Source organism: Ostrinia furnacalis, unplaced genomic scaffold (assembly GCF_004193835.3).
Source record: "Ostrinia furnacalis isolate ACB-3 unplaced genomic scaffold, ASM419383v2 OfSCF4280, whole genome shotgun sequence".
Taxonomy (NCBI): domain Eukaryota; kingdom Metazoa; phylum Arthropoda; class Insecta; order Lepidoptera; family Crambidae; genus Ostrinia; species Ostrinia furnacalis.
The window spans coordinates 721,676-731,520 of NW_021134519.1; the positions used below are offsets into that span (position 1 = coordinate 721,676).

At 41.9% G+C, this 9,845-nt stretch overlaps 1 protein-coding gene across 1 annotated transcript; it reads left to right on the top strand.

The window, feature by feature from the left end:
• Positions 1-1,196: 1,196 nt before the first annotated feature.
• On the top strand, positions 1,197-8,727 carry zld (zinc finger protein zelda). Its single transcript, XM_028313593.1, has one exon. The coding sequence runs from the start codon at positions 1,816-1,818 to the stop codon at positions 5,005-5,007; it is 3,192 nt and encodes a 1,063-aa protein (XP_028169394.1). The 5' UTR covers positions 1,197-1,815; the 3' UTR covers positions 5,008-8,727.
• The last annotated feature ends 1,118 nt before the right edge of the window (positions 8,728-9,845 follow it).

Here is a 9,845-nt window from a genome sequence, read left to right on the forward strand (position 1 = left end):
CGGCCAACAAATAGCCGGCTTTCAAAATTGAATATCCATCCCTTAAAATTTACGCAACTATTCAGTTGAAATGCTAAACGCGAACACCCGCGGTCCAGTCCAGAGGGGAGCGTGGGCTACGGAGCGATCGGAGGCCGAGAAAATCGATGGTCACTCCCCCATAGTTTGCATGGCCGGTGCCCGCTGGACCCCCGAACCCCCTCTAAAATAACACACGTCTAACCTACATTCGATAAAAGATAAAAAACAGAATAAAAGATCAACATCTTTCTTTCAATCATCATTAGGAAATTATCTATCGCCCACCACCCCTCGTCCCTCGAAGGCCAATGCAAGATTTTGTGCCCTACGCATCGCACCCTATAGGCTATAGCTACAGTGCATACAAAATGTTTCCACAGCTACGCACTTCAATGCGTCAATAAGCTGAACCTATTTTAATTTTAAAATGAATTTAAGCATGAACTTATTTTAAAAAAAGTCGAGTGAATCGTCTTAGAGATGGCATTGCACGTTATCTTGTTTATCAGATAAACTATTTATGAGATTCGCAGATCGAATCTAACGCTTTAAATTATGCAGATTAGCAAAACAGTCGGACTATCATTTTTTATTCACGAGATGTGTAAATAGATTTTACTATACGGGCAGTTGGCCGGTTATTGACATTGAATGTGGAAGTAGTTAGCATTCAGGTAGGTGCTAAATGTTCTTAAAGATACGATAAAAGACTGGTCTAAGCTCCCCGAGAGTCAAGGCAGGTCAAGATTAGATAGGTTTTCCTGTTACGTAGGTAATAGATATCACAAACAATTAATACAATCTCCGTTTTAGCATTTAGCATGTGTTTAATTTGGTTTTGAGAGAAAAAAATGAAACTGTCGATAATTACTTTGGATGGTCCAGCTTCAGTAAAATAAGACGAGGTTTAAAATTTATAGAAATTCGTCGCAGGGCTGAGTCCGCCAGTCCGCCCGCATCGCAAGGGTGGGTGCTATCCCTGTCCCGCTCGGACGCAGCATCACCGGACATTTCGACCGGGCATTTCAATTTTGAGAAAGAGTAGGACCAGCCTCGTCCCCCGCGCCGCACCTGCCCCCCCTCCCGCAAACCCGTCTCGCTCGCACCAAGGACGCACAAAAGGACGAAGGAGCGATAACTTCATCACCGCGCGCCGCTCTCACTCGCACGCACGCCTCGGTGGGGGACGACGTTGCGAATTGTTATTGAAGTCATGCCCCCGAAGGCGACTTCGGGAAGGCTGTCAGTTGCTTGTAAACGGTCACAGCGTCCGTACCCGGGTGACCCGCGCAGTGTCCGCGCCGCGCTTGCCATCTTTACTACAAACTACCGCGCTGCCGGGTTTACAAACAAGTGCCAACTTTTAACTTGTCAAACATCGCGAACCGCTCTGTGATTTAGTACTTAAAGACACTGATTTTTAATTAAGACTCATACCAGTGACAATAAGTTTGGTGAACTGCGATAATGAAACTTTTCGAAGAATAACTCGAGTTGTGTGAACATTGAGTGCAGTGACTGAGCGCGCGGTTTGTTGTGGCCGGCGAGTGTTTACCGCGCGCACGTGGCGCGCCCCCGCCCGCCCGCGGAAATGCCGCGAAAAACTTTCTTCGAAAACATCGCCGTAGTATAAGTCGGATCGCGAGGGGAGACGCGGAGCGGCGACCATGACTCTAACCTGTGGCGTCTGAACACAAGCGCGGACTACATGTACGTCGACACGAGAAGTGTTATTTTTTTATTATTTTTTTTTCGTTGGAGGAGACGGTGCTCTCCGCTGGATTGATGATTTAAATGGCTAACAGCAGCGCTGTGTCGTCGACCTTACCGTCGAGGGATTACCATTGTAAGGTTTGCGATCTCTATCTGGACACTGTTGATTCATTAGAGGTACATTTGCAATATCACAAGGAAAACTTGTACGTTAAATGGGGCACGCAGAACTCTCAAAATGACACTGATAATAATAACGGGGCAAAAGTGAAATCGGAGACTACAGTGTCAGCCCCGGCTGACTCCAGCGACAGCATGATCACGAAGCCGAGCCCGGAGTTCCAGCAGCGCGCCACGCCGGAGACCTCGGCGCAGTTCCCGCACCCCGCCACGCCGCAGAGCTACCACAGCGCACCCTCGCCCTACCAGAATCCGGACCAAACCAACTTTTCACCAGGAGCTCAGTTCGGTAACAATTACTCTCATTCTGGCTTTCCACAAAATCAACATTCCGAACAAATAAATTGGGAACAGTCGCAGTATAGTCAGGAGTACCATAAACCCACACGATTCCACCCATACAGTATGCAAGATCGTGTGTCACAAGTATCATCTTCAAGTCCTTTGTATGGTCAGCCTTTGAACCAGCCGACCCCGTCGCCATCACCCAACCAGTGTGACAAGTGTGGCTTTGTCTGCGACTCCGCTGTGCAGCTCAACGAGCACTGCAACTCGGCTCACGCTGGCACCAGCTCAGGCCCCAATTCTGCTGCGCTGCCATTTCAACAATTTCCAGGCAAGCAATACAATAATTCTGGGTATTCTAATGACAACACAAAAATCAAGGAAGAACATGAAGAATCTTCCGATATATTAGACTTGGATTCACAAAAAGTCGTTTATCAAGGTAATGAGGGCGAGCAGCCAAACCCTTCATATGATGAAGCCCCGCAACCTGGCAGAGAAGTCAACACCAGGACGGTACCGATGATGCCATGGGAAACGCAGAAGCTGTACAGCAACCCCCAAATTAACGGCGATGTATCACTATTCAAAGAGCAAAAAATGTTCGGGGAGCAGAAAACACCATACCCAACCGACGCCAAAATGTTTCATCCTGAACAAAAGTTTGCTTACGCCCAAGACAAATTTCTTCCTGGGCATCATGACCAAAAGCAATTCATGCATGTAGAGCAAAAAATATATCCAGGTGTTCAAATGCCGCCCCTGACTGACTATGCTGGCTTGGCGTCTTCCAACCCGGATATGAAGCCTCCTTATAGGCCATACGATTCTCCGGCGGCACCTCAAATAACAAGCACACAGCCTGCTAATCCCACATCTTCAACCTTGCCATCGATCGGTGGGAAAGGTGCTAATTGGAAGTCAAACGAAGCGCGACGACCAAAAACCTACAACTGTACCGCTTGCAATAAATGGTTCACAAGTTCGGGCCATCTCAAGAGGCACTACAACACCACGCTGCACAAGAACGCTGTGAGGTCGTCGGGCCAGCCGGACCCGGCCACGATGCCGATCTCCAGCCACCACCACCCGAGCCGCGACTCGCTGCAGCGCGCACAGCAGCAGTCGGCCGACTCCAACACGCAGAGCCCGGCCCCCTCCGACGACGGCCGCAGCGTCGACGACTCCGCGCTCCAGTCCCCCTACGCATCGCAGAACTTCGACCGCTCTCACCGCGTGGCCACCATGCAGTCCAAGTCACCATATACGCATCTTCAACAGGGTAATTTAGATAATAATTTCAGTAATAATCCTTTAGCTAATCATCCGTTACAGCACCAAGTTGGGTCACATCCGCTCAATATAGGTAGTCAACCGCCAGGTATAGGGAATCCTAACGATAACTCTCAGCAGGGTTCAAAGGGTGTCGCAATTTCAACAGCTGGGAATCCCCCAAACGGGGAAGCAGGTCCCTCTGTTTCTCAAAATCATCATATGAGGGGCCTGCTATCAGTATCAACCAGCAATATTTCAACTCCGCCGCTAACTCAGAGTACGCCGGCGCTTACGGCGCACACGCTGCCTCCGTTCAGTCATTTGGGTGTCAACCCGTACAGCCAGAGGTCTACGGATCCTTTGGCGCCTTCGGTTCCGGACCCCACGCACACCCCATTATATTTGGGTCAGAATTTTCAGCAGACTATAGCACCGAGTTACCCAAACGGGATGGCCCCCCACGTTATGGATATGGCTATCAACAATCTGCCTATAGCCAGTCCGGCTACTTTTGGTGAATCAGCACCAGAGGATGTCGAGGTTATGGAACAAGAAACGTCTAGTGAGCCTGCGGGTGGACGCTTGCCTAGTTTCGCCCAGCTCCAAACGCAGAGCTTCAGCGTTTATGTTTCAAACTATATCACACAGCCTAACGTGGGGGGTCAAGTTATCGCTGACGAGTCGACCGCAGGATACATCATCGTCGATCCGGTAAACACTCCTTTGCAATATAGTAATATCGAGATATGCGGGCAGGGAATCGACACGTACGATTATAGCTACTCGCCGCGAGCTACTAAAGACAATGTCGTTAGTTACAGTTCAGATCACGTCAAACTTTATCCGTACGAGTATGCAGTAGGCGGTAAAACGATAAAACGCGAAGATGATATCCTGCGTACAGATGCTAGTCAGCTTCAAATACTGAAGATAGAGGATATAATGGATTACGCGAACAAAGAGAATTACGGGTCGCAAATGAAATCTCCTGCTAGTCCGGAGAGCGCGAAGGCGGAAAATGAGAACCGCGGCTCGCCGTTGATCTCCTCGACGGTGACCACGCCGCTCGCCGAGCGCAACCAGGTCAAGAAGGCCGCACCGGCCACGGTGCACAAATGCTACGAGTGCGACAAAATTTTCAACAAAGCCTGCTATCTCACACAGCACAACAAAACATTCCACTCGGGCGCGAAGCCATTTAAATGCGATCGTTGCGGTAAACGATTCTCTGACGACGTTTCCTACGAGGGTCATTACCTAAAGCACACCGACAACAAACCCTTCAAATGTAACGAGTGTCCGAAGTCTTTCAATCACAAAACCGACCTGCGGCGCCACATGTGCCTGCATTCCGGGTGCAAGCCGTTCGCGTGCGACCATTGCGGCAAAGCGTTTATAAGAAAGGATCACATGGTAAAGCATTTCGATACTCATATTAAGAAAAACTCGCGGTCGTCGAACTCCTCGTCGTCTTCGATATCGTCGACGACTTCGACTTCGCCGCCAAACTCGCATCAGATCGTTTTTAATTAAAAATGATAATTCGTAAGTGACGCGAGCACATATCATTTTCGAGTACGAAAATAGGAACTTTGCAATAATTTATAATTTTTACCTAGTTGCGTAGTCTATGATGTTTAATCGGTGTTATGTTATGTTTCGGTTTATCATTATTACGGAAAGACTCGACGCGATTCGTACTTGACGATCAGATAGAGTATTTGCGCGCACGACATTGCGACGACTGATCGGACGGGAGGTGACGTCGCATACTGAGAGTGGGTTTGTTGACGTATTCCGTGCCCGTTGAGATTCGGTTCGGTTCCCGCCACGCGGAGGTCCCCGTGAGGACACAACTGCGCCAATGGGTTTCTAGCGCGCCGGCTAGTTAGTTTTTGTTGTTCATTCAACTTAACCTTGCATTCACGCAAGGTGACTTTACATGCCTGGCTGTCTGGGCGCTAAACGTGTAATTACATGACGCTCGCGTTTTAGTCTGCGATATTTTTTAGATCAAACCATATCAATTTTACATATGAACTATAAAAAATATTAGGTAAAGCAGGTAATATTATTATTTCAGGTCGAGTGTAGTGGTCGTCTAGACGTTCTGCAACATATCTTAATTTTATTGTAATCTATGGACCATAGATTTATTTTAGTTAAAATTCTATTTCTTCGTAATGATTGTTAACGTTAAAATCACTTTGTATTTCGAAAAGTACTTACTTAAGTAGAATAATTTCTGTATATACCTATTGAATGGGACGTTTGCCAGCCAGTTATTGTAATTAGGCACCTGTCATGTTAATAGTAAATGTTTTGATTTAAATGTTTTCCAGTGAAAGTGCGATGTCAGTAAAAGAAATTTTATCTGAGAATAACGATTTGATGCCAAATTATTGATAGTTTCGCCAAGAGTACAATGTGATCGGTATACTGATCCAATTATATGTGTAACACCTAGTAGTAGTGATTCGTGTTTCGATAAGTCCAGGCGGGCTTCACTAGTTCGGGACCGGTCTGAGCCGAAGGCGCCGCGCCGCGGCCCCGTCGCCGCGTCGTCGCGGTCACGTCACGGTCGCGTCGCAGTCGCGCTGCCCCGCAAGTGTCCGCATCAGTACTGGCGTCCTGAGAGTGCTAGGTAGACACTAGCAGTTTTGTTCTAGATATAAAATTCTTCTATTGATTATAACTCATTATTGATAATTTCCCGGTGCTTCCTATTATTATTTTGTCTGTTAACATTTGTTTTAATATAAGCTAGTTAACTTTCTTTGTTTAAAATCAGAATTATTTCGTGAATGGATGAAAATAATTTATATCCAATTTTAGTTACCAAGTGTTATGAACGAATTTAGTTTATACATTCCTGTTTCGTTAGTGGTAGGAAAGTAGTCTTCCTAAACGTTGCCAAAATAATTATTCCGCCAACTGTTTGCGAAACGATTTATTTTTAATGTTTTTAGCGTAATAAAAATAATGAAATTCTCTAGCAATAATTTAAAATAATAATGTAAATGTTTTTTGTATAGTATTAATTAATATGTCACGACTATTGATGATGTATTGCTAAAGAAATTATTATGAGAATCGTAAATTCCTTGTACATATTACGTGAAAATCGGTGAATTGACAGTTTGACGGGACATATCGAGGCCACGTGCGCGGGCGCCGCTTCTCGTCGCGTACGTGCGGGACGCGCCCGCGCCTCATATCATTGGTCGCATTATTACAACCAAGAATTCGTTTATCACTGCATAAGATGTGCAATATGAACATTATATCCACTTAATTTTGATAATGTTTGTATTTGAATGTTGATTATATTGCAGAAGTATTTTTATACAAATAGTATAAACTCAATGTTGATCTACCTCATCAGCTACTGTTCTATCCGTATATACAAACACATATTTATTATACATAAATTGATTGATAAATTAAAAAGCAATATCTGTCATGTTATATTATATTATGGACAGAAAAGGCCTACCTCTTAGATACGAATGAAATTTCATGTTAATTTTGATACGATATAGTACTCCATATTATATTATAGAAATATTATAATATTACATATACAAATATATACTTCTTGTGTCATGGTACTGCGGTTGTATAAACAACACGATCGTGGTCGACTATGCACATTTCATATCCGTACAAATTATTGTGAAGTTTTTATAGATACAGGATACAAATGTTATTACGTATATTGTTGAGAAAATGTATAATTAACAGAAGTATTTTCTTCATAGCAATAATGTAACAGTGACACAATATTTGAAACTTATCTACCTCAATTAATGAGTATAAGAAATATAATATCTAGTGTTGTGAAGCGGGTGCCGGGCTCTGCTGGCGCACGAAAACAATATACCTCATACTGCCTTCCACGAAAGTGATTCGTTTAAATATATTATTTACTGTAGGAGACAGTCGCTTGCGCAGCCCCCGGCATCTCGCCCTCATAAATATATATATATGTATACAATATATATACAGGGTGTAAAGGACAGGTCGGCGTAAAACTTTGACAGTGAATTCAGACTAAAGGTGATTTTAAACCAGTGAGTTTAATTGTTATTTTTATTTTTGTAGTATCAACGTGGTTTTTTTGCGATTTTTAATAGGGACCGAAAAACTAAAGTGACTAGGAATCAGACTAGTCGAGTTCCGGAAAGATCCGAGTTCCTGGTGTTAGTTTTTGCCCGCCTCCCCCTTCCACCTTGTATACGGGATGTTTGTCTCTCCTCATACTGTTTAAAGCACACACTAGTAGTATTAATTAGAATATAAACTAATGTAAATATAAAATAACGATGAATTTGTTATTTATCATATTCTATTATCGTACTCATCGATAGACTTATTTTGAAATAAGTTTAACGTAGCGATTTCAAGTTTATAACAATAGCACCTAAGTGATAAGATGTAAGATTTTTTGTGATGATCATATTTGTGTATAATGTATTAATTTAATTATCAGTTACCAGATGATTTCTGTTACAATGAGTTGAGTAAAATTGGAAGAGTAAAATTCGATAAGATGTTGTTTTTTTTTTAAAATGGTTCCCTCGTCCAATCGTGTTGATACGAGTAGCAGGAGGAAGTGCATGCTTTCTATCGTTTATTGAAATTTGTTTATTATAGCGTAGCGCAATTAAACCAGTACGGTGGGGGCGCTGAGGAGTGCATAGTCTTCGCACCAACAAGAAAAAAAAGATAAATACATTATGTATAAGGTATACACTTCTTACCGCTTCCTCGCTGTATTAGATAAGTTTTGGTCATAGAATTATACTAGTTTAAGGCGACGGATCTGTCACACCGCTACGGCGAAAGCTATATGCTATGCGTTGTAATTTGTTCATATCTATTATAATATCGATACTCAATTATTTTTACAGATACATCCGATCATGTGTTATTCCCGAGGTATACATTTGTGTAATTGTACTGTATATGAACAAATTGCAGATATCCACAGCGAATTTTGTGTATAATTTTAAGCAAAGCGATTTCATGATTATGTATAACATTTGTCAAGATTTCTTCCCCTTTATCTCACGATTGACGGGAACGCAGAAATTTTGTCAAATCAACCATGGCCAGCGGCATATGGTTCAGGTTATGGCGTCATAATGTATGTATCCCGACTACTATTGTGGTGTTTACGTCTTAAATATGCGATAGCAGTAGTGCTGGTTTCAGATCTGTGAGTTAATATAAATTTAATGTGAAAAACAATGTTGTTTCATTTATCCTTTCAACCCTTTTGCTCAGTGCGAATGCTGGTACAAATGCATTTATTATGTTTTCCCCTAAAAATTAGGAAACACTACTATCTAGGCAGGAATCAGGCTAAGTGAGCATAAATACACACATCACACACAAAATATATTATTTAGTATAATGAAAAACATATCAGTAAAATTACAGGGCAAAGAATTCGTGCAGTTGAAAACCTAATATTAGTACCTATTAAACTTTAAATAATTAATTGAAATTGTTTAAAAATCCCTCTTATTCTTCCTTATGATTTCAATGTTTTTGGTTCAATAGTACTAAATCATAAAAATGTTTTCATCATAGAAATACAATGTACACGAATTCTTTGTTCTGGACTATCTAAACACAATTATACATAATATAAAACATCTTAAAAATGAAGAATAGTAGATTAGATTAAAATTTCATTTTGAACACCTCACACTTAGGAAATGAAGTCATAGGTTAAATTTTAATTATTTAGCTTAGCACTTCTGAAGTACGAGTAAGTATGAATCAATATAAAACTAAATAAACTGAATTACATAACAGTTGACACAAAATCGTACTCATAAAGGTGAGTATAGACTAAAGCATTAACTTGTAACAGACCAACGAGCTGCTCTATAATACTCATTGTTTAAGTGTCCGATTTGGAAATGGAGCTTTTACTTGTTTGCTTCTTTTTGTTGTGCCTACCATTCGTAAGAACGTCACATGCTCAAGAAAATGCTCCAGTGTATATTCACCTTAAAAGTTAATGATCTAGTGGGGTACTTCTCTTTTCTTGGAGATAATGAAATAAAGCTAAGTAGGTTATGAATATAATTTATTTTGAAGTGGGGATACTGAATGTGGTGTCTGTCAACTTTTATGATTATGAGCTGGTCGCGGTCCTTATTAGGTGATTGACATCAATCAATCAATCTCATAGTCTTTATTAAGAGCTAAAAAGTGACTACGTATTTTTAAAATTAACAATTTTACAGTAACTAAATAACTACTTAACATCCGTAAATTGATGATCAGCTGTTTAATTCACCGCTTGTGGCTGATAAATCTGAACAATCAAATAAAAATACAAAAAGTCAAAACCT